The sequence below is a fragment of the Perognathus longimembris genome, chromosome 17 (genome assembly GCF_023159225.1).
Source record: "Perognathus longimembris pacificus isolate PPM17 chromosome 17, ASM2315922v1, whole genome shotgun sequence".
NCBI lineage: Eukaryota > Metazoa > Chordata > Mammalia > Rodentia > Heteromyidae > Perognathus > Perognathus longimembris.
The window spans coordinates 7,324,307-7,350,533 of record NC_063177.1 but is presented as its reverse complement, the minus strand read 5'-3'; the positions used below and the strand labels follow the sequence as shown (position 1 = coordinate 7,350,533).

At 46.6% G+C, this 26,227-nt stretch overlaps 1 protein-coding gene across 1 annotated transcript; it reads right to left on the bottom strand.

Annotated features, from left to right (window-relative positions):
- Nucleotides 1-433: 433 nt before the first annotated feature.
- Asgr2 (asialoglycoprotein receptor 2) lies at nucleotides 434-23,620 on the bottom strand. Its single transcript, XM_048365852.1, has 8 exons — nucleotides 23,497-23,620; nucleotides 17,779-17,895; nucleotides 17,065-17,160; nucleotides 16,431-16,502; nucleotides 14,675-14,761; nucleotides 14,428-14,573; nucleotides 917-1,023; nucleotides 434-713 (listed from the first exon to the last, which is right to left on the bottom strand). Exons 1-8 carry the CDS (start codon nucleotides 23,618-23,620, stop codon nucleotides 557-559), a joined length of 906 nt encoding a protein of 301 aa, XP_048221809.1. The 3' UTR covers nucleotides 434-556.
- Nucleotides 23,621-26,227: the final 2,607 nt, after the last annotated feature.

Here is a 26,227-nt window from a genome sequence, read left to right as displayed (position 1 = left end):
AATGGGACATGGTGGGAGGCAGCTGAGCAAGCCTTCTGTTCTTCACCAACATTTTCCCTGGAGTCGAGGTCTGACCCCAGATGCAGAGCAGGCTCATCCTTCAGGAGTTTTGGGGGCCTCGGGTGGCCTCAGAGCTGTCACTGAGCATTTCTGGTCCTAGCTTCTTTCCTCTCCTCCACAACCTGCCATAATCCGCTGATCCATTGCCAAGCAGCAAGAGTGTAGGGTTACTCCTTGTCTCCTCCTCCAGCCCTTCCAGCTGGCCTGCTTTGTCCCCTTCATGTCCCAGTCCCAAATAACCAAGCCACACAGTTTCAGATATTAGTATCTTCCTTTCCCTATGCCATTGAGAAGGCTGAGAATGAGAATAATTACCACACACTGTAGTATCCCAGCCCTCCCAGCATCCACTCCCTTTCTATTTCTCCTCAACTCCTCCCCATGCCTGGGGCTCCGTTTGTCTTCTATTCTTCACAGTCCTCCTCCTGGAGAAGCTAGGGTGATGCAAAGGTGGGGTGGGGGGCCTGCGAGGCACTGACACACTTAAGCGGGGCTCCTACACGGTGATGTTATGTTTCATCTCACAGGCCCAGCGGTTCACCTCCGCACAGAAGTTGTCGTTCCAGAGGCCATTGGACAAGACTTCCACACAGTCTTCACTGGCGCCCACCTCATGGCCTTGCCAGTTATCTGGCTGAGCGATAGCCCAGTTCCTAAGGAGGCAGGACAAAGCTCAGGCTCTCCCCTCACCATCTCCCAGCAGTCTGGTCTTCTAAGCCCCAAAGGCATGGACTCCATGGGGCCTCAAGGCAACAGTCGGGGAGGGAGAGTTGGGGAAGTGGGACCCTAAGGGATGTGTGTGTTAGGGTGCAAGGTCAACTGGCAAACTAACAGGGGACACAGGGGAGCCACTTACTGGTAACTGTGCTCGTAGTTGGTTCCATCCACCCATCTCCAGGGGCCCTCCATGTCAGAGAGACCTATCCAGATGTGAAAGGGGCTAGTGTGTTGCATGATGAATTTCTGGAAAAACAGATGTGGGAAGACGTTGCTAGTTTCCAGAGGTTCCCTGTACTTCCTGCTGTCTCTGTGCAGGTATCCAGGTGCCTCCTTAAGCCTTGCCCAGCCTGACCTGCCCCAAGCTGAAGCATCCCTCCCTCCTCACTAAGGGTTTCCTCACTCTTCCTCTGTAACAATAGTTGTTGAGTGTTTTGTTTTGTTTGTTTGTTTGTTTTAATGTAAACAGTGTAAGTTTATTTAAAAGCAAAAGTTGAAAGACACATTAGTAAAAGTGGATTCTTTTAAGAGAAGGGAAATCTCCAGTTGGCTATCACCATGGCTGTTTAATGAACATTTACTGGGCTAGATTTTGCATAAAGTGCTTTACAAAAATTCCCGATTTAGGAGGCAGGCACTAGTGCTCATGCCTGTAATCCTAGCTAGGAAGCTGGGATCTAAGAGTCATGGTTTGGAGTCAGCCCAGGCAAAAAAAATGTCCATGAGATTTGTATCTCCAATTAACCCCCAAAAACCCAGAAGTGGAGCTGTTGCAAAAAAAATCTCAGGGGCTCCCAGGCCATGAGTTCAAGCACCAAGACTGGCACAAAAATAGTACATCAAAAGTACTCTAAGTTGATTGTCGTAGTGATTCTCATTTTGCAAGGTAATCGTTAGAATGCAGGGATCCAATGTAGCATCTAATTCCTAACTACCACCCTGTTGCATCTCAACCCATTTTGACTGCTACTCTGACTACAGTCCTCTCCTGTCTTCTACTCACAGCTTCAAACACTTGGATTCTCTGCTCCCGCTGCTTCCACATACTCCAGAACCCATAAAGAATCTTGAGTTCACTCCCCTTCCAGGTCTACCTGGCCCTGGTTGACCTTGCTCTGAGTGGCTGTCATTTCCTGAGGTTTTCCAGTCCTCAGGCTTCTGAGCTTGGACTCATGGGGTTGAACCCATTATGACCTGACTCCACAGGGCCTAGGAAGCCTGTGCTGAATGAAGGAGGGTACCTGGAGTTTGAGAGTGCCAGCCCACTGGCAGGGGCATGGGTGAAGATGTTTCTGAGCTTATAAATAGGTCCCCAGAATCTAGGATGTTAGCCCTTCCACAAGCCCCTCTGACAGTGATAGCTACCCCAAAAGACTTAAATCCCATTGTTGGGCAAGGCTGCAGGGAAATTATGTGATCAACTTGGGTTTCTGGAGTATATGGAAGGATATTTTAAACTGACATCCACCCTAACCATCCTTTCAACAGTGTGTGAAGAAAGGTTGAATTGGAAGGCAAATCACCTAAGGCCATATGCATTCACTAGAGACAAGGTTACAGTAGATCACCTCATTCAAGGGCTGGATCAGTTTTAGTACATCACACAATGTCCTGTTGATAAAAAGGCAACCCAAGTGGTGGTGAGGTTGCTCCTCGTGTTCAGAGGGCTGACAGAATTGGGAAGAAGAGACCTAGACACAAGGTAGTCTATTCACTGCTGTCCCAGGGCCTCTTCTCATCAACAAAGCAATTGAGTCACTGAAATAAATATGTGATTATCAATTCCCAGGCCTCTGTGTCAAGACTGAATAAAGAAATCTTAGATGACCAGAGAAAATGATCCAGGATCATTCATCCCTACTTTCTTGGGTGAATAACAGAAAAGGAAGAATTATACCCATTTTCATAAGAGTAACAGAAGGAAAATCATCATAAAACTCATTCCTCACTCTATCACTTAAGCTACATCCAGCAGATTTTCTCATCTTTCACATGAAAAGTTATATAAGCTTTTAGTTTCTGAAGCCATTAATTTCCATTCATCATTTAAGGTTATAAAGGTAATCATTAGTAAAAACTAAAAATGAACTGCTGCTATTCCAAAATACCATAGGGGAGAAAACAAAACCACAATGTGTCTCACAAAGCAAATGTGAGATCGCAAAAGAAGCATAAAAGGAGAGGGAAAATGGCACCACCACAGTAGGGAGGCACCCCAACTCGCTCCAACCGAATAGCGAGCTGGGAACTCCAGCACCCAACACCCCATCAAGAACCCAGCAAAACCAGCAGCCAGAAGCAACAGAGAAACTCAGGAAATGAAAAAGAACAAAAAAAGAAGAGCCTATAACCTGCATGGAGCCGGAAAATCTCCGGGGTACCCTCCCCCCACCAGCCAACCCTGGCCCGAACAGGGCCAGGCTGGGAAAGGGGACCTGGCGCCAGCAAACCAACTGCCGAAAAGACATGCCAGGAGCGCAGAGTCCAGACACCAGGAGCTCCACAGACCCCAGACTGAGTGCAGACCGACTGAGACAGATGGCGGCGGTGAGGGACCGGAGCTGCAGGACCCAACGACTGGGATCAGACGTAAGCAGCAGGGGAATGGCGCAGTGCAGAAGGGGAGAGCTGGGACCACCACCACCAAACGACCAAGCGCCGCACCCCAGCACCACAGCCCCGAAAAGCCCATGGTGGTGCAGGACGCTCACACAATCCAGGACCAGTAAGTTCCCCATTACCCCCCACCATAGGAGACCAGCTCTAGGAGAGACCCAAAACTACAAAGAAGCTAGAGCTCCCTCCCTACCCCGAGGGAACAAGGGAGCCACAAATCAGGCGGCAAAAGGTCCCTACAGACTCTGGGAGGACACAGGAGCTATCAGGGGTGGAGCAGCGCCAAGGCAGCAGAGGAGCCTGAGCCGGACCGCACCGGCCCTGCCCCCTCCCCAACTGGGGCCCAGGGACTGGTGGACATTGGAAGCCCCACCTGAGGCTCCTGGTCCTCGCGGACTTTTTGAACAGCAGTCACAGGCTCGCTGGTGGGCAATACCAGCACAACAGGGACACCTGGGCACAAACACACACACACACCCCTCGCAGCTGAGGCGCAAAGTCTGTGGGCACCAACCCGCGCCCAGACACTTGGCCCTGTTGGGGCTCACGCATACCGCCCCCCACAGCAAACTTGCGAGAGGGCACAAGCACCCTCCCAACAGCTTGGGGCAGCACATCCCCAGAGGAAGCACTAGAGTGCACATGCATGCACGCCCCCGAGGGCCGGTGTGGGCCAGCGTGCTAGCCCTCCAGCAGGAGGACCTCCTGCCCAACCCTCCGCGGGAGCGCACAAGCAGGCAAGCTGCAACACCCGCTCTGGTAGGCGCACTCCCCACAGGTGGACAGGACCCCCCAGTGGCAGCACCCACTCTGATAGGCACACTTCACACAGGTGGGCAGGGCCCCCAACAGGAGCGCCCACTCTGGTAGGCGCACTCCGCACAGGTGGGCAGGGCCCCCCTGCGGCAGCGCCTGCTCTGATAGGCGCATTTCGCACAGGTGGGTGGGCTGCCCCTCAACAACAACACCAGCCCTGGAGCAACCCACACAGGTGGGTGAGCCGCCTCTCAGTGCCAAATCTCAATCTGAGAGGTGAGCTCCTCTGACCAAGGTACTGAGTGGAAAAAAAAAAAGAAGCAAAGAAGAGAAAAGCCTCCATGCCACACTGAATCAGCGACCCGCAAACCCCCACCAGGGGCATGCTAGGGTCAGCACAACACAGTGGCAGGACACTATCCCACAGAGAAAGACACAGAACCTACCCACCCCCAAGTGCAGTGAGGGTGACCACCCCGGCAACAAACAAGATGGTCATGCTCACCCATTGGGCAGTAAGGTTCAACAGCCAAACTCAAACCCAAAGCCAGGACACAAACAAGTCTCCCACTGACGGACCAGCTGGAACAACCACAAAGCCAACCCAAGGAAACCACCTACAGATCTCCAGATGCACAAATCACAAAGAAATATAACACAGTTCATCAAAGGGCAAGCCAACTCACCAGCTCCAAAAAGCAGTACGACCAAAGAGGAGATGGAGAATAAAAAATCAACTGAGGCCATGTTAGCAGAAATGATGGAAAGCCTCAGGAATAAAATCAGAAAACAATTCCAAGAGTTTAGAATGGAAGTCTTGAAGGACCTTCAGGAAGCCAAAAAAGAAATGGAAGCAAAAATGGATACAGTGCAAATCTCTGTTAAAGAAGACCTTAACATCCTGAGAAGTGAAATGCATGAAAAAAAACAGATTTAAAATACAACTCTTTAGAGGAAGAAATTTCCACAATCAGAGCTGATCTGACAACCATAAATAGCTCCATGACATCCATAAACTCCACACTTGAATCCACAGCACAAAGAATTGACCATATTGAAGCCCGAATCTCTCTCTTGGACGATGATGCAGCCGACAAGGACCAGAAAATTACCACACTCCAAGAAACGGTAAAGCTCCAGGGCAGACTAATCCAGGAGCTAGTGGACAAAGACAAGAGATATAATCTGCGCATAATTGGAATAGAAGAAGGAGCCGAATACCAGAGCAGAGGGCTTCAACATATCTTCAATAAAGTTATTGCAGAAAACTTCCCCAATCTCACAAGGGACCTCACCCAGGTAACCGAAGTCTATAGGATGCCTGGCAGAGCATACCCTAGAAAATCCTCGCCCAGGCACATAATAATCAAGACTACAGATCTCAAGAATAAACAGCAAATTTTGAATGCAGCCAAAGCGAAGAAAAAAATTATTACAATGGGAAAAGGATCCGAATAACAGCAGACCTCTCCACACAAACCTACCACACATGAAGAGAATGGAAGAACACCATCCAAGTCCTACAGGCCAACAATTGCCAACCCAGAATAAGATATCCAGCCAAGCTAGAGTTCATATTTGAGGGAAAAACCAGATCTTTCCATAGCAAAGAGGATCTAAAGGAGTATGTGAATAAAAAAAAAAAAAAAAAAACAGCCCTACAGCAAATTCTAAGAGGGGAACCCCACCCAACAGAAATCGTACAGGACACACAGACAGAAGCAGAAAGAAACTACAATAGCCAGAGCCCAACAGAAAGAGCAGCTTACTAAAGACAAGAAAAAAAAAGAGGACAAACAGCCTAACAGGAAAATAGAAGGGGAAAAACACTCTTATCCTTGATCTCTTTGAATATAAATGGTATAAACTCTCTGATAAAGAGGAGCAGACTGGCAGAATGGATCCGCAAACAAAAAGTTGCCATCTGTTTTCTACCAGAGACCCATCTTACAGCAAGGGATAAAAACAGGCTCCGAATGAAAGGATGGAACAAGATCTTCCAAGCAAATGCACCTACCATAACGGCAGGTGTAGCCATTCTGATCTCAGACAAGCTGGACTTCTCACTAAAATCAACTCAAAAAGACAAAGAAGGACACTACATTTTAATAAAAGGAAAAATCCAGAACCAAGACATCACGGTGATAAATGTATATTCACCAAACAAAAGAGGCCCTACATATGTCAAGCAAATTCTCACAGAACTACAGAACAAGATAGACCCAAACACAATCATAGTGGGTGACTTTAATACCCCACTCTCTCCAAGAGACAGATCCAACACCCAGAGGATTAGCAAGGGAACTGAGGACCTAAGTAACACCATATCCCAAATGGATCTGACAGATCTATACAGAATCTTCCACCCTACAGAGACCCAATACACCTTCTTCTCAGCAGCCCATGGATCATACTCCAAAATTGACCATGTCATAGCCCACACAAAGAACCTCAGCAAATACAAAAATATTGACATCATCCCATGTATTATATCTGACCACAGTGGAATAAAGGTAACCCTCAATAACAATGGTTACCACAGAGGCTATACACATTCTTGGAGGCTAAACCCCACACTGTTATCCAACACTTGGGCCACAGACCAAATTAAAGATGAAATCAATGAATTCATAAGCCACAATGACAATAAAAATACATCACAAAGAAACCTATGGGACACAGCTAAGGCAGTACTGAGGGGCAAGATCACTGCCCTCAGCACTCACATTAAAAGAATGTAAGCAGAGCAGGTGAATAACCTCACGATGAAACTAAAACAACTGGAGAAACAAGAAATGATCGAATCCAAAATGACTAGGAGGAGAGAGATCACGAAGATTAAAGAAGAGATGAATCTGATTGAAAATAGAAAGACCATTCAACAAATAAATAAGACTAACAGCTGGTTCTTTGAGAAAATAAATAAAAGTGACAGACCCCTCGCAAGACTTACAAAAAAAAAGAAGAGAAGAGAGTCATATACGTAAAATCAGGGACTCCACCGGAAAAATTACAACAAATACACACGATATTCAAACAATCATAAGGAATTATTTCCAGAACACAGTCACAAGGATGGTTCAACATCTGTAAATTAATCAATGTAATTCACCACATCAACAGAACTAAAATCAAGAATCACATTGTTATCTCAGTCGATGCCCAAAAAGCCTTTGACAAAATACAACATCCATGCTTATTAAAAGCTCTGGAGAGAACAGGAATAGATGGAACATTCCTCAAAACAATAAAAGCCATATACAACAGACCAACTGCTAACATCATATTAAGTGGGGAGAAACTAAAATCATTCCCCTTAAACTCAGGAACAAGACAAGGATGCCCACTCTCCCCACTTCTTTTCAATATAGTGCTGGAATCCCTAGCCATAGCAATAAGACAAGAGGAGGACATCAAAGGGATCCACATCGGCAAGGAAGAAATCAAGCTATCCCTATTCGCAGATGACATGATCTTGTATCTGAAGGACCCAAAAAACCCAGTCCCCAAACTCCTACACCTAATAAACCATTTTGGCAAAGTAGCAGGATACAAAATCAACCCACAAAAGTCAGCAGCTTTTCTGTACACCAGCAATGTACAAGCAGAAAAGGAAATTATAAAAATAATTCCTTTTACAGCAGCCAAAAAAAGAATAAAGTAGCTACGGATCAACCTAACCAAGGACGTGACTGACCTACTTAATGATAACTATAAAAATCTAATATAGGAAATCAAAGAAGACACAAGGAGATGGAAAGACCTCCCATGCTCATGGGTAGGCAGAATCAATATAGTGAAAATGGCCATATTGCCCAAATTGTTATACAAATTCAATGCAATCCTCATCAAAATCCCAGCTACATTCTTCACTAAAATAGAGAAAGCAACCCATAAATTCATATGGAACAGCAAAAGACCTAGAATATCCAAAGCAATTCTAGGCAAAAAAAGCAGTGCAGGAGGTATCACAATACCAGACTTCAAGCTCTACTATAGGGCCATCATCACAAAAACAGCCTGGTATTGGTATAAAAACAGAGCAGAAGACCAATGGATTAGAATTGAAGACCCAGAAATAAAACCGCACTCTTACAGTCAGATGATATTCGACAAAGGAGCTAAAAACATACAATGGAATAAACAGAGCCTCTTCAACTACTGGTGCTGGGAGAATTGGGCAGCCATATGCAGAACACTCAAAGTAGACCCATCATCATGCACCAAGACCAACTCAAAATAGATCAAGGACCTCAATATAAGACCTGGATCCTTGAAACTACTGAAGGATAGAGTAGGAAAGACGCTAGAACTTATAGGCACAGGAAGGAACTTCCTGAATATAGTCCCAAGGGCATAACAAATAGGGGAGAGACTCGACAAATGGGACTACTACAAATTAAAAAGTTTCTGCACAGCTAAGGACATAGCCACCAAAATAGAAAGACAGCCAACCATATGGGAAAGGATCTTTACCAGCACAGCAACAGACAAAGGCCTAATATCTGTCATCTACAGAGAACTCAAAAAACTAAGCCCCTCCAAGACCATTAAACCAATTAGGAAATGGGCAAAGGAGCTAAAGAGAGACTTCACAAGAGAAGAAATAAAAATGGCAAAGAAACATATGAGGAAATGTTCAACATCCCTGGCAGTAAAGGAAATGCAAATAAAAACAACCCTGAGATACCACCTCACTCCAGTTAGAATGGCCTATACTCTGAACTCAGGCAACAACAAATGCTGGAGGGGGTGCAGGGAAAGAGGAACCCTTCTCCATTGTTGGTGGGAGTGCAAATTAGTACTACCACTTTGGAGAACAGTATGGAGGTTTCTCAAAAAGTTCAACATAGACCTACCCTATGACCCTGCCAAACCACTCCTAGGCATCTATCCTGAACAGCAGTTCCCAAGATATCAAAAAGACATTTGTACTTCCATGTTTATCGCGGCACAATTCACAATAGCCAAAATATGGAAACAACCCAGATGCCCCTCCACAGACGAATGGATCCAAAAAATATGGTACCTATACATAATGGAATACTACATAGCGATTAGGAATGGTGAAATACTGTTATTTGCAGGGAAATGGTCAGAACTCGAACAAATAACGTTGAGTGTGACAAGCCTAGAACACAGAAAACAAAGGGGCATGATCTCCCTGATATATGACTGTTAAGGCGGTGGGAGGGGGAGACAGTAGAGACCAGGTCTGTGAAACCAAATCCTTCTTGTCAAATGGTATTTCCCACAGATTTGGGTCAGCAACCCTACATTATGTAACTAAAACCAAACAACTACTCAACATATAAAGGTCAAAAATTGACCTCTAAGCAGATCACAATAGCTCAAAAACTATGTATGTACGTTCATATAAGACTATTGTCAATATATTGTCTATTGTCGACATTACATTTAAAGCTCTAGGCAAATTTTCTTCAGCATAGGCCACATGGCTACTGTATATGTTCTTGGTACATTGTATATTGTATATATGTCTACCGACCTAGGGAAGGGAAAGAAAAACAGGGTGTAAGATATCACAAGAAATGTACACACTGCCCTACTATGTAACTGTACCCTTTTTGCACAACACCTTGTCAAAAATTTTTTTCTTTAATTAATAAATAAATTACCAAAAAAAGCATAAAATCCTTAAAAATTAACAGGACTGCTGGGCACCAGCAGCTCATGCCTGTAATCCTAGCTACTCAGGAGGCTGAGATCTGAGGATCCTGGTTCAAAGCCAGCCTGGGCAGGAGAGGCCATGAAACTCTTATCTCCAATTAACCACCAGAAAACCAGAAGGCTCAAAGTGATAGAGTGCTAGCCCTGAGAAAAAAAAACTCAAGGAAAGCACCCAGGCCCTGAATTCAAGCCCCATGACTGACAAAAAAGTAAAATAAAGTAATAAGTTTGAAAAGAAGGTCTAATACTAAATATGTCTATTAAAACATGTTCAATGAATACATTCACCTCTTTTTGTTTTGTTTTGTTTTGTTTTTGTGTTTTGTTTTTTTTTGGCCAGTCCTGGGGCTTGGACTCAGGGCCTGAGCACTGTCCCTGGCTTCTTTTTGCTCAAGGCTAGCACTCTGCCACTTGAGCCACAGCGCCACCTCTGGCCATTTTCTGTATATGTGGTGCTGAGGAATTGAACCCAGGGCCTCATGTATATGAGGCAAGCGCTCTTGCCACTAGGCCATATCCCCAGCCCCTACATTCACCTCTTAACAGAAAAAAAATTATTCCAGTGACTCAGAAGCTTGAAAGTGATAGGATCACTGGACACCAGGAGTTTGAGACTAGCTTGAAATCTATGCAGGGGTGGGAAGGGTTGGGGGGGAGAGTATTAGTTTGCTTAGCAGACATGAGGTCTTGAGCCCATTTTCTGAAAATGGTCATGCTATCAAAAGAAATCTAAATGATGTAAGATATCACAAGTAATGTACACACTGCCCTACTATGTAACTGTACCCTTTTTGCACAACACCTTGTCAAAAAAACACTTTTTTTTAATTAATAAATAAATTACCAAAAAAAAAAACGCCTTGCATCGTTAAGAGGTGGTTTTAGCTGGCCCGCCTCTTCTCCAGCCCTAGGGCTGCATGGCTGTTAGCCCCGCCTGCCTTCTCTGGGTCCAGAACCGGAAAGGCGGCTCTAACCAACCCCGCCTCCCAGCCTCAGACCGCGTGTGCACCAAGATGGCTGTGAGTGATGAACCCAGAGGTGGTCCTGAGGGTGGTGACATAGATGTAGGCCGCCCCTTTGGGAGGTCCCTTGGAGCTCCTCCCTGACGGACAGGTCAGGCATCCATTCACAGCCCCTATGTAGGTGCACATATCCCTCTCCTTCAGCCACCCTCCGACCCATGTAAAAGAACAGCTCGTTGCCGCCATTAAACGAGTCTTAGCTCTGACTGGCTCCCGGATTGTCTGTGGGTCCTCCGACAAAAGGGGGGCTGGAGTGGCAGTTCGTTGGCCCTTTCCTCTTCCTGGCCCGCCCGGGTGGGGTGTGTTTTCCCATCTCTCCTGCAGGACAAGAGAGCCCGGGAGGCTAAAAACCCCCGACAGATGAGATCAGAATTGTGGTTCCGAGTCAGTCCAGACAGACAAATGTGTGAAGATGTGGCTCAAATGGTAGAACACCAGCTTGAGGAGGATCACAGTCAAGACTGACTCTGGCACAAGGTGAGACCCCCATCTCAAAATCCCAGTACCACCACCACTACCATAAAAAACAACCAAAACAGTCAGAAGTCAACTTGATGCCACCACAGCTGCCCACTGGTTAAGGTATCTCAAACTTCCCTGAGCAGACCTCAAACTGTGATTTGCCCAATCTCCATTATATATTACAGCTAATATTGTAGGCTGATCCACAACACAAAGCATGTTTGCAATCACTTTACCATGTAAACTACTCATATATCCTGGTGAGTGACAATGTTTTGATAAATACATTTTGTTTTGTTTTGTTGCAGGTGAGGGGGTGGTTTCCATATTGAGGCTTGAAATTAGGGCCTGGGTTCTGTCCCTTAGGTTTTTTGCTCAAGGCTGGTGCTTTACCACTTGAGATAAAGCTCTACTTCTGGCTTTGGGATGGTTAACTGGAGATAAAAGTCTCACAGACTTTGCTGTCCAAGTTGGCTTTGAACTTTGATCCTCAGTTCTCAGCCTCCTAAGTAATGAGGATTATAGGCACAAGCCACCAAAGACCAGCTGATAAATATATTCTGAATCCAAGGGCTTAAAATTTGTCATTACAATACTTCCAGGTTCATACTAAGCAAATCCTCCAGGGACCACCGCTAAAGCAGCAGGTAACGGTGGCCACCAGGTGTGGCACACATATGCAACCCCAGCACTCAGGAGGCTGTGGGAAGAAGATCTTGAGTTCCAGATCAGCCTGGGCTATGTACCAAGACCCTATCTTATTTAAAAAAAAAAAAAGAATTAAAAATAGACAAGCCACTGGCTAATGAGCCAAGTTGATCTGAATTTTAGCTCCATCATGCCTTACTAGCTCTGTGGCAAGTCATTTAACCTTTCTGTTCTTTAGTGCCATCATCTCATAAGGGAACAGTAAGGTTGCCTGCTCTATGAGGGTTAGAGAATTGAGTAGATAAAAGCGCTAGGAACATGGGCTGAGAATATGGCCTAGTGGTACAGTGCTTGTCTCGCCCTAGGTTAGAAAAAAAACAAAAAACAGCAAAAGGGCTAAGAACATAGTAAATACTCAGCAAATGCAACTATTATTATCATTCTCCCTGATCAAAAACATTCTGTCTAAAACTATACAAAATTCTAGATACTCATATACAGAGAGACCAAAAGAGGATAGTCTTAGGAGAAAATCACAAAGATGCAATGCTCAAGTGCCTCTTCATATGTCTATACACATATTGAAACCAACTCCAAAGATATGAAAACAAAGGACTTTTCTTTTCTTTTTTGCCAGTCCTGGTGCTTGAACGCAGGGCCTGAGCACTGTCCCTGGGCTTCTTTTTGCTCAAGGCCAGCACTGTACCACTTGAGCCACAGCACCACTTCCAGCTTTTTCTGTTTATATGGTACTGTGGAATCAAACCCAGGGCTTTGTGCATGCTAGGCAAGCACTCTACTGCTAAGCCACATCCCCAGCCCAGGACTTTTTTCTTAAATTGTTTTTTTCTCATTCTGGTGACTTTGTATTCTTTACCTTATATATGGTGTACTCACGTGCACATCTTTGAGAAAGCAGTGGGAGGGCACAGAATCAGAGGAAAAGGATGAAAAGGTGCAGCAGTGGAGCTCACTGAACATTGATGAAAGTGAACTATGCAACTCAAGGGTGGAGATAGGAGGGAAGAGGAGAGAAAGAGGGGACAGATGCCATTATGAGGAAGGAAATGTACTTATTACCTGACATGTAAAGGTAGCCCCACTGTATATCACCTCCAAAACAAAAATAAATTTTAAGATGTCCTGTCTGACTGTAGGCATGCACCCAGAGACCAAAGAAGGATATTCTTGGGAAAAGAACATGAAGGTACACTGCCTACATGCATCTGATCATATAAATAATATTTGCCAAAATGAATTCCATGAAATAGAAACAAGAGGGTTTTTTCCTTTGTTTCAATTTCCATTTTCTCTTTGTCTTGTTTGTTCATTTATCTGTCTTTGGAAGCGCAAAGCGGGCACAGAAATGGAGGGACCAAGAGTGAACAAATGTAGCAGTGGTACTCACTGGGCACTATGTTGAAAATAAACTACACAGGTTGGGGAGGGGGGGATTGGAGGAAAAACTGGAAGAGAGTGAGGGAAAAGGGTGACATTGTCCAAAAAGATATGTTTTCTTTACCTGACTTATGTAACTAACTTTTACAATAACAATAAAAAGGTTTTGAAATGTCCTGTCTGGTTGTACTCATAACCTGACTTATGGAATTGTAACTCCTTTGTACAACATTTAATAATAACAATTAAAAATGCACAAAAATCAGCTAGGTGCTTGTGGCCCAGGCCTGTAATCCTAGCTACTCAGGACACTGAGATCTGAGGGTTGTGGTTCGAAGTCAGCCCAGGTAGGAAAGTCCATGAGACTCTTATCTCCAATTAATTGCCAGAAAATGGGAAGTGGAGCCATGGCTCAAAGTGGTAGATTTGGGCTGGGATGTAGCTCAGTGGCAAAGCACTTGCCTAGCAAGTGCAACATCCTGGGTTCGATCCCCAGTACCAAAACAGAAAAGACAAAAAAAAAAAAAAATACAAAGTGGTAGATTTGCTAGCTAGCCTTGATCAAAAGTGTCCAGGCCCTGAGTTCAAGCCCCATAACCAACAAACAAAGGGGGTGGCACAAAAATGTCCCATGTGCTCTAAGGGGTTGGTTCTACCCCATGAACCACGTTCAAGGTCACTGTCTGGTGGCAGCAGTGGAAGTGAGAGGCCAAGGGCACCTTGCAGGCCCCAGCTACCCACTGCAGGGGAGCGGGCATGGAATCCTGCTGCTCTGTTCCCTTGACAGGAGCAACAACCCCATCTGAAGGTCAGTACTGGGATTCACAGACTCTCCGTGTCCTGGCTTCAAGGTCATACTGGCTGGCAAGCCATCTCCCAGCTGGCTCCTGTCATTCTCTGCCAGCTCCTACTTGTTAGGATCAGTGTCTGCGCCACTGTGTACCTCTCCAAACTGCCACATTTCCTCTTCTGGGTCCTGTTTTAGGTTGAAAGTGGAGAAGGCAAGCCTGCTTGGGCCTCCTCAGGAGTCTGCATTCACGTTTCCCTGCAGTCTCACCTGTTCATCCCAAGAGTTGATGACCACCAGGTGCGCGTTCTCCAGCCGGCAGTACGCCTCAGCCTCGCGCCAGTTCATCCCGGCGCGAGAGAACCAGTAGCAGCTGCCTCCGTGCCTCACCCAGTTAACCGGACAGCATTTCGTGCCTGCGGGGTGTGGGCAGAGGGATGGGACCCCTGCAGGGGGAGGGGGGACACAGAGACCCAGGGACCAGCGCCAGCCTGTCCCTCCCGCCCTCCCTCCCTACCGTTGCTTTGGAGATACACCATGTGACAGGTCAGGGCCCCCAGGTCAGTGGGGAAGTGCTTCAGGTGCAGGAGCAAGGTGGCGTGGTCTGGGGACAGAGGGAGTGGGGTGAATGTGCCGGACCCCACCCGCCAGGACCCAGCTCAAAACCCCAGCTGGGGCAGCTCCAGAAGCACACAAGCTCACAGCATACACACACCACACACACCCCACAAACACACACACCATGCATGCATACACCACAAACCACACCACCAACCACACACACATTACCCAACACACACCACAAACCACACGCCATACACAGCCCACAAAATACACCACACAAACACACACACCATGCACACACAAGTCACACACCATGCAAACCCAACACATCATGCACACACCACAAACCACACACCATCAAACACACCCTACAAAACACACACCATACACACCCCACGAAACACACCCCATCAAACACACCCTACAAAACACCAAACACACACCATGCACACCCCACAAAACACACACCATCAAACACACCCCACAAAACACACACATCATACCCTACAAAACACACACCATATATACTCCACAAAACACACACCAAACACATACCATACACACCCCACAAAACATATATTATAGGTGCTGGGAAGGTGGCTTAGTAGTAGAGTGCTTGCCTAGCATACATGAAGCCCTGGTTCGATTCCTCAGTACCACATTCATAGAAAAGGCTGGAAGTGGTGCTGTAGCTCAAGCCATAGAGTACTAGCCTTGAGCAAAAGAAGCTCAGGGACAGTGCTCAGACTCTGAGTTCAAGCCCCAGGACTAGCGCGCATGTGCGCATGCACACACACACACACACACACACACACATTCTATACAGACACAACATCACACACCACCTCACCTAATACACCCACATCCCAACACACATACCACACCACATCCCCCAACACACATACCACACCACACATGCCAACACACACACTTATGACACACATATCATACCCACACCACAACACAGATACCACACCACACCCCAACACACATACCATACCACATACATAAAACACATCAGAATACACATACTACAGCACACATACCACAATACATATACCATACCACACACTCCACACCACAACACACATACCACACCAGACACACCACAATACACATACCACAGCAATACACCACAACATACATACCACACACATCATAACGCATACAACACACATACCACACCACACACACCATAACACACTCACTGTACCAGATCACCATCACATCCCATACACACACACTAAACTGCTTCACAGTTGGGAATATGGCCTAGTGGTAAAGTGCTCGCCTTGTATACATGAAGCCCTAGGTTCAATTCCTCAGCACCACATATACAGAAAACGGCCAGAAGTGGCGCTGTGGCTCAAGTGGTAGAGTGCTAGCCTTGAGCAAAAAGAAGCCAGGGACAGTGCTCAGGCCCTGAGTTCAAGCCCCAGGACTGGCAACAAAAACAAAACAAACTACTTCAGATGGAGATATGGGACACGCATTACACTCCACACTGCACACATACAACACACCACTCGCATACAACCCCACCAACACCAGAGCACACACTGCACACAGACACCACCCTACACTCACACCATACACACAACACAACACATACATGCACATACCTCATATATGCCACACCCATCACAGACACAATGCATATGTCCACCTCATACACAGCCCACACGCACACTTTGGGAGGATAATATGACCTGCTTTTATGTCCTGATGATGCTCCTCCAGCTGGGCCTCCAGGGACGTCAGTTTGTCACTTGTGCTGCCTCCTGAAGAAAGAAGGAAGATGGATTCCTTTCCCCCCTGCTGCCTCCTGCACAGCCTCCAGCCCCACACACTAGGGGGGCGCCACTTGGAGCCTGTGACCTCCTGTGGGACGAGGCCTGGTCAGCACCTAAGCCCTCAACCCTACCAGGCTCCCCTGCTCCTGCAGGGACTCTGGTGAAATCCCTTCGCTGGGTCCCCGTGTTCACACAACCATGCCCCCATGCAGTCCACACCACTCGCTGCCAAGCCCAGTACCTCCCACACTCTGATCTCTGACCCCCTCAGCACCACCCCCAGTTCCTGTCACACTAGAATTGTCCTCAGTCCCCAAATGTGCAGTGCTCTTCCTCATCTCCTCAGCCTCCTCTCCCAGCCTGGCACTCACCCTGCCTGCCTCAGTGGATCCCCAGGGCCCCCCACATCAGGGCCAGAGTCCATGGGGAGCCTTGCCAGCCCCTCAGGACTAGGGCATCTGCCCCAGGCTTCATCCCCACAGCCCCTGAGCAGATGCAGCACTGAGCCAGTAGGAAAGCCTGTGAGGATAAACCAATGCCAGCCACTCACCGTGGGAGCCTAGAGCCAGGACCTCCCGCAGGGTGCCCGAGGAGAAGTTGCTGAAAGTTTCCTTCAGGGCCTGCAGCTCTTCTCGCAGCTGTATGCCTTGTCAGGAGACATTGAGAAGGGAGCAGGTGTGGGGCTGTGCCCCCATTACCATCTGTATAACCATCCCCCTCACTGCCCATCATTGACACACCAGTGGTCCCAGTTCTTTTCTTTTGGGGGGATGAGGGGTTGGAGCTTGTTCCAGTCCTGGGACTTGAACTCAGGGCCTACCTGCTGTCCCTGAGCTTTTTTTTTTTAGGTACAAAACCAGAACTTGAACTCATACCTGACATTTTCACTCATTGGCTGGCGTTCTAGCAACTGAGCCATGCTTCCAACCCCAGTCTCTGAGCTTTTGTGCTCATGGCTAGCACTCTACCACTCGAGTCACATCTCCACTTCTGGCTTATTTGGTGCAGAATTGGGGATTCGAGTCTCATGGAGCCTCCTGCCTGGGCTGGCTTTGAACTGTAATCCTCAGATCTCAGACTCTTAAATAGCTAGGGTTACAGGCATGCGCCACTAACACCTGTCTATCCATCCCATTCTTGACCCCTTATTGTGCCCAGCACCTGTCACGTGCTGCCTCCACCTCTCTCCCTCTCATTGTCCTCCTCACTACCTCATCATTACCCATAACCCACCACCACCTTTGCCTCATCCCCATGACCTCACTTTGGGACCCAATCACACAGACGGCCACGAGCAGCAGGACATTGAGGCTCAGGGCAAGCAGACTGAGGTGGAGGCTGGAGCAGAGGCATTGTGGAAGGGTCTGGGAAGGAAGCTGCCCTGTAAGAGAGAGGGTGTCAGAAGCCAGACATTCAGGAAGCAGGAACAGAGCATAGAGGAGACACAACCTGGACAAGCAAAGAAACAAGTGTGGCATTGGGGAGAAGCCCATGGATTTGACCCCAACAGTGGGGTGTTAAACACAAAACATTTGTACACCTGTACCCACAGGAGCATGTGCAAGCATACACACCCCACACACAAGTTCATACAACATACATGCACATGGTACACATATTCATATCAGCTCTTGCACCTGGGGTGAGGGAAACACCTGCCCTTTGATAGACGTGCATTGTAAGAAAAGAGGGCTAGTGGATGCTGGTAGTGCATGCCTGCGATCCTAGCTACCCAGGAGGCTGAGGTCTGAGAATCATGGTTCAAAGAGCCAGCTGGAGCAGACCAATTCAAGAGATTCTTATCTCCAAATAACCAGCCAAAAGCCAAAAGTGGAGGGTGGGACTCAAGTGGTAGAGCACTAGCCTTGAGAGAAAAAACTAAGCAAGAGCTTGAGGCCCTGAGATCAAGCCCCAGTACCAGCAGGGGGAGGGGAGCAGCCATTTTCAAGACACTGGACATCAGCCAGTGAAAGACAATGACTCTTTTTTTTTTTTTTTTGGCCAGTCCTGGGCCTTGGACTCAGGGCCTGAGCACTGTCCCTGGCTTCTTCCCGCTCAAGGCTAGCACTCTGCCACTTGAGCCACAGCGCCGCTTCTGGCCGTTTTCTGCATATGTGGTGCTGGGGAATCGAACCTAGGGCCTCGTGTATCTGAGGCAGGCACTCTTGCCACTAGGCTATATCCCCAGCCCAAGACAATGACTCTTGAGAAAGAGGAAACAAATAAGATGAATCAGAATGCCCAGTCTCGGGGCTGGGGATATGGCCTAGTGGCGAGAGAGCTCGCCTCGTATACATGAGGCCCTGGGTTCGATTCCCCAGCACCACATATACAGAAAACGGCCAGAAGTGGCACTGTGGCTCAAGTGGCAGAGTGCTAGCCTTGAGCAAAAAGGAAGCCAGGGACAGTGCTCAGGCCCTGAGTCCAAGGCCCAGGACTGGCCAAAAAAACAAAACAAAACAAAACAGAATGCCCAGTCTTAGAGAATTACAGGCCAACCTCCCTTATGAGCACAAATGCAAAGCTCCTCAATAAAATATTAGCCAAGAGAATCCAGAAACTAAATTTAAAAATCATACATTATGACCAAATAGGCTTCATTCCACAGATGCAAGGCTGGTTAACATATGCAAATCAATAAATGTAATTCACCACATTAACAGAGCCAAGGCCAAAAGCCTGCGACAAAATACAACACCCAATCAAGCTCCCGAGAAAATAGGAATAGAAGGAACATTCTTTAAAACAATAAAAGCCATATAGAACAGACCAATAGCTAATAGCACACTAAATGGGGAAAAACTAAAACCATTTCCCCTAAAATCAGGAAGAAGACAAGAATGATCACTTTCTCCACTCCTATTCAATATAGTTCTGGAACCCTTAGCCAGAGCAATAAGGCAAGAAAAGGATATTAAAAGGATCCACATAGGGAAAGAAGAAATTAAACTATCCCTATTTGCAGATGACATGATCTTATACCTGAAGGACCCAAAAAACTCCACTCCCAAACTCCTAGAACTAATAAACCATTTTGGCAAAGTAGCAGGATACAAAATCAATCCACAAAAATCAGTAGCCTTTCTGTATACCAATAATATACAAGCAGAAAAGGAAATCATGAAAACAACCCCATTTACAATAGCTAAAAAAATTTTTTTAATCTAGGAATTAACCTAAACAAAGATGTAAAGGATCTATTTAGTGAAAATTATAAAAATCAAAGGGGACACCAGGAAATGAAAAGAACTTCCATGCTCATAGATAGGTAGAATCAATATCATAAATATGGCCATATTGCCAAAGATGACATACAAATTCAATACAATTCCCATCAAAATCCCAATGATATTCTTTACTGAAATAGAGAAAGAAATCCAAAAATTCATTTGGAACAACAAAAGACCTAGAATAGCCTAAGCAACTCTAGGCAAAAGAAGCAGCGCAGGAGGTAGCACGATACCAGATTTTAAGATTTATTACAGAGCCATAATAACAAAAACAGCTTGGTACTGTCACAAAAACAGACGTGGGGCTGGGAATATGGCCTAGTGGAAGAGTGCTTGCCTCGCATATATGAAGCCCTGGGTTCGATTCCTCAGCACCACTTATGTAGAAAATGGCCAGAAGTGGTGCTGTGGCCCAAGTGGCAGAGTGCTAGCCTTGAGTATAAGGAAGCCAGGGACAGTGCTGAGGCCGTGAGTTCAAGGCACAGGACTGGAAAAAAAAAAAAAAAAAAAAGGCCCGAAGCTCAATGGAATAAATTAGAAGACCCAGAAATAAAACCACATACTTGTATCTAGCTGATATTTGACAAAGGAGCCAAAGACATACAATGGAGAAAACAAAGCCTTTTCAACTATTGGTGCTGGGAAAACTGGGCAGCCACATGCCAAAAACTCAAAGTGGACCCTAGCCTATCACCATGCACTAAGATGAACTCAAAATGGATTAAAAGAGCTCAATATCCAACCTGGAACTCTGAAACTACTACAGGACAGAGTAGGAGAGACACTAGAACTTATAGGCACAGGCAGGAACTTCCTGAACAAAGTTTCAGGGGCACAGCAGATTGGAGAGAGACTCAACAAATGGGACTACATCAAAATAAAAAGTTTCTGCACAACTAAAGACATAGTGACTACAGTAGAAAGACAGCCAACCAACTGGGAAAAGATCTTCAACAGCAAAGCAACAGACGAAGGCCTAATATCTGTCAAATACAGGGAACTCAAGAAACAAATCCCTCCCAAACCTAGTAAACCAATCACTAAATAGGCAAGGGAGCTAAAGAGAGACTTCACAGAAGAAATAAAAATGGCAAATAAACACATAGGAAACGTTCAACATCCCTGGCCATAAAGGAAATGCAAATAAAAACAACCCTGAGATGTCACCTTACCCCAGTCAGAATGGCCTATACTCTGAACTCAACAACAAATACTGAAGGGGATGCAGAGAAAGAGAAACCCTACTGTACTGTTTTTTGGAATGTAAACTAGTACAACCACTCTGAAAAGCAGCCTGCAGGTTCCTCAAAAAACTAAACATAGACATACCCTATGGCCCAGCCATACCACTCCTAGGCATCTGCCCTTGAGCAACAGGAACCAGGATCGGACAAAGACAACAGCACTTCCATGTTCATTGCCTCACTGTTCACAATAACCAAGACATGGAAACAACCCAGATGCCCCACTACAGATGAATGGATCCAAAAAATGTGGTACATGTACACAATGGAATTCTATACAGCTATTGGAAATGATTAAAAAAATAATGGCATTTGCAGGGAAACGGCCTGGACTAAAACAAATCATATTGAGTGAGACAAGCCAAGAACAGAGAGACAAACAGCACATGGTCTCTCTGAGATGCAGGTGTTAAAATCAAATTGCAAAGAGACATGACCAAGCAAACAAGACCCAAGATACCAATACACAGTAAGACCAAAAAAGGGCAGTCTTGAGAGAAATGCACCAAAAAGTAAGACCCAAGCACTACTTCATATGCCTCTAAAATAATATACAGACTGAAAAGAACTCCAAAGATAAGGAAACAAAGGACCTCTTCTTAATAGTCCAGTCATGCATCATCTCCGCCACAAGCCAACAGTTCGGTGATAAACTTTCTCTCCTGCCTGAATACTGCATGGCGTTCTCCTTTATTGGCTACTTATTTTAAAAACCTTACAAAAAATAAATGGAAAAAATAAATCTATTAAAATGGATGCAGAATGGACAAAGATATTAGCATTAAGCTGAGCACTGGTGGCTCACACCTATAATCCTAGGGGACTGAGATCTGTAGATGGCTGTTCGAAGCCAGCCTGGGCAGGAAAGTCTGTGAGGCTCTTGTCTACAATTAACCTGGAAACTGGAAGTGGTGCTGTGGCTCAAAGTGGTAGAGTGCTAGCCTTGAACAAAAAGAGCTCAGGAATAGCACCCAGGCCCTGACTTCAAGTCCCATGATTGAGAAAGAAAGGAAGAAGAAGGAAGGAGGGGGAGTGGGAGGAAGAGGAAGGAAGAAAGGAAGGGTGGATTAGCAGACAATGTAATTTAAACAGATATTGTAGTTATATCCCATATATTCATACATATAAATGTATGTGTGGAAAAAAGAAAAACAACATTAAGCAGAGAGCTGTTAAAGGTGTTTCAAAGTCCAAAGTTGAGCTCCACAAGATGAAAACAACCACATCTGGAATTAAATATGTCTGTTCAAGCACAACCACACCAAAAAAATTAATTAATTATGTTAAATTAAATCTGGCCAGGAGCTGGTAGCTTGTACATACAATCCTAGCTACTCAGCAAGCTGAGACCTGGGAAATTGCAGGATAGGAAAGGCCATGAGACTTTTTCTCCAGTTAACCACCAATAAGTTGGAAGTGGAGGTGTGGTTCAAGTGGTAGAGAGCTAGCCTTGAACAAAAAGTGGTTAGGTACAGTGCCTAGGCCCTGAGTTCACTCCTGGACTGGCACACACACAAAAGTCTTGAAAACTGTATACACATAAAGTGACAGGAAAAGTAGAAAACCATCAGCAATAAAAACCTGTTCCTGTGACAATACCCCCTCCTATGCAGTGGAAGCTGCTGGAAGGAAATACGTGTTGGGTTTGCAGCCTGTGGCTTTCCCCCCTGTGCTACCCCTCGGTCCCTGAAGCAATCCCCCTTGCCCATTAATTGAAAGAATTTGGACTCTCTCCAAGCTTTTCTGTCAAATGCTGAATGATTTCACCTTCCGCAGATTTAGCAACACCCAAAGCTGTTGAACCCTCACTAGTCTACATACAGCTTCGGGGCAAAGTGAGGTGGGTGGGCCTCTGCAGGGGGGTGGGAGCCTGCCACCCCACTTTCAGGAAGGAGATATGTAGGTGGAGCAGGTCTTGTCCCCTCCTTCCCTGCCCAACCCAATCCTTCCCTCAGCCACCCAGCCTCAGGGTAGCCCACCCTCTCCCCTGAGCATGCACCCTGGTCCCTTCCACTTCCACAGAGCTTGGCTCCAGTTCCAGCTCCCAGCCTGATGCTCCTCTGTGCCCTATCTTTCTGTCCAGAGGCACACTAATTTTTCTGAAATCTTTCCACCTATGTTCAAGATGTGCCTAAGACAGACCAGGCAGGAGGCCTACCGGGAGCTGAGCCTTTCAGCTCACTTGCCTGCCCTCTCCAGCTCACCTCCTACCCTTACTCGTACAGGCACACATAGGCCTGCTGACTGTAGACAGCCGTGCAAATGTGCACACACATGTGCACATGCACACACACAGCACACATGTGCCTCAGGGTAGGAGGAAGAAGGAGAAAGTCTTCTCCAGTTCCAACATGTCCTCACCTCTGGGGACAAATTCTTTCTGGACCCTGTATAATGAGAGTCATCAACAGCTCACAGCTAGAGGAACACAGCCCCTGCCCCGGAGTGCCCAGAGAGTGTGGCCCACTGAGGCAGGGCTCTGGTGAGGTCCCAGAAACTGGCACTTGCCTTTCCAAAATGGACTTTCTTTCTTGCGGTTCTGTCCATGAATGCCTGGCTCCTCACCACCGCTGAACTGATGGTCAGTTTCCTCCAGGTCCAGCTGCTGGAGGTCCTGAAAGTCTTTGTCCATGGCGGGCCCCAGGCAGGAGCTGGAGCTGGGGTGGAGGGAAGGCTGCTCTTCAGGCTGAGGCTGGGGCTGTGTTTAGAGATGGGCTTTGAACAGACAAGCAAACTCATGTGGACAGATTAAAGTAAAGAATGACAGCCAGGTACTGTGGCTCACGCCTGTAATCCTAGCTACTCAGGAGTCTGAGATCTGAGGATTGAGGTCTAGAGACACCAGTCCAGGCCCCACAAGAATAATAACAATAGCAATAATAATAAAGTAAGGCCTAAGGTGACAGCTGAGGTTGAATATGAAGTTGAAGGTGAGATTGGAGCAAAGGTTTGCACTATCTCAGTTTCCTGTCCAATCTCGTGTCTCTTTGACAAGGCCAGGGGCATGCCTTCCTTGAACTAGAGCGGCTCACACCTTCCCATCCAACCCTCAGTGTCCCTGAACCCCAGACACCTGAAGTCCCTCCCACCTGCCCCCCACCTTCGTTACCTGTTAAAGGTATGAAGAGCTGATGTGCTCCCTGGCAGACATTAAGTTGGGGAGGACTGGGGAAGGAGGTGCTAGGAGGGGGAGGAGGCTGGCCTGGGCAAGCGCTCTGAGCCCGCATGTATATCAGAATGTCCAAGTGAATCTAACATGGCATCTCCCAGCCGCAGGGACTTTGGACAGTAAATAGAAATATAAACAGAGCTGAAACTCAAGCAATGAGTAGTAGGGGTGGGGGGGGGGAGAGACACCACCACTGTGGTTCTCATCCTCAGAGATGGGGGTCCCCTGGTCCTCCCGCCTCCACCCCCACTCTCCTGTCATCCCACTCCTCATTTCACAAATGGGGCAGGGGAGCCAGGCCTGGAGGCATTGATACAATGAGCTGCTATCCCTCTGCCCCTCCCCCTCCCACCTCCTGTCCCTGAATTTCCAGCAGTGCTGCTTTCTCCAAAGTTCCCTGACAAGGATAAAAGAGACCGACCAGCTCCCGGCTCTTGCCCAATCTGGGCCTGTGACCCTTGCACCCCAGCTCTAGGCCACTGTTTCCTGTGGGCTCAGCTCCAGGTACTCCAACCCTTGCCTGGCTCAGTCGCCCTTCTGGGGAGCGGAAGTTTCTCCAGATGCAGGGAAGAAGAGGAGAGAGCAACCACAGAAAGGCCGCAGAAAGCAGCTCTCCTTGAGGTAGAAGAAAAATCAGTCTCCATAAGCACTTTCAGGAATACAAACAGGAATCCACTCCTGAAATCTAGTTATAGATGTTTTCTCATTTAACCCTCACAAACACAACACAAGATGGATGCCTTTCTTATTCTCATTTCACAGGGGAGGAAATGGAGCGTTGGGGAGACTATAGGACTTGCTCCAGGTGGGAGGTGGAACAGCTTGGGATTATGTTCCCCAAAGACTCCTGTATTACACATTTGTCTCTAGACTATGGCACTGTCATGAGATGGTAGGAATTTTAAATGGCGTGGCCTAGTGGGAGGTCTCTAGGTCATTGGTCATTCACCCTCAAAGGGCACCATGAGCCCAGCCCTCTTCCTGTCCTGATTCTCAGTGTGGTCAATGGCTTTGCTCCCACACACACTCCTGCTGTAATGTGCAGTTCCAAAGCAGCAGAGCTGAGTGATCATGAACTGAAATCTCTAAAATAAGCTTATTTCCACTAAAGTTGATTTATCTCAGATATTTGTGTGCTAGACCCAGTTCTAGCCAGCTGCTCACTGTTCAAAAGCGAGTATTTGTACTCACTAGACACTATGTTGGAAATGAACTATATAACTTGGGAAGAGGGAGTCAGGAGGGAGAAAGTGGGAGAAAATGGGGGAGGAGGTGACACTATTAAAAAAGAAATGTACTTGATACCTGACTTATGTAACTGTAACCCCTCTGCACATCACCTTTACAAAAAAATTTAAACAAAAACCAGGGGGCAGGGCTGGGAATGTGGCCTAGTGGTAGAGTGTTTGCCTCCTATACATGAAGCCCTGGGTTTGATTCCTCAGCACCACATATATAGAAAAAGCCAGAAGGGGCGCTGTGGCTCAAATGAGTCCCAAGCCACAGCACTGGCAAAAAAAAAGAAAAGAAAAAAGAAAAACAGGGCCTAGGCACTAATGGCTCATGCCTGTAATCTTAGCTACTTAGGATTCTGAGATCTGAGGATCATGGTTAAAAGCCAGCCTGGGCAGGAAAATCCATGAAACCCTTATCTCCATTTAACCAGCAGAAAGCCATGGTTGATGGAGTTGTGGTTCAAGTGATAAAGCACTAGCTTTGACAAAAAAAAAAAAAAGGTCAGGGACAGCACTCAAGCCCTGAGTTCAAATCCCAGGACCTGCACACACACAGAGAAAAGCTAATACTCAGAAGATAAGAGTTGGTGGGAAGGAAACCAATTTTACTCAAAAGCCAGTGTGTGGAAACCGAGTGAAAGGTATAGGGAACCCCCTTTTGGGGAGTCCCTAGAAACAGCAGGCTTAGACAAAGTAGTGGTACATGTGATTTTTGCCTTTAAAAGCTTAGCCCTATTTAGCCCTGGTGCTGTTTGTTACTATCCCAGTGGTGGCACGTAGATGCTGTGCAGAGCTGAATAAAAGACTCTTAGCCCAAGCAACGGAGTGCTGGTGA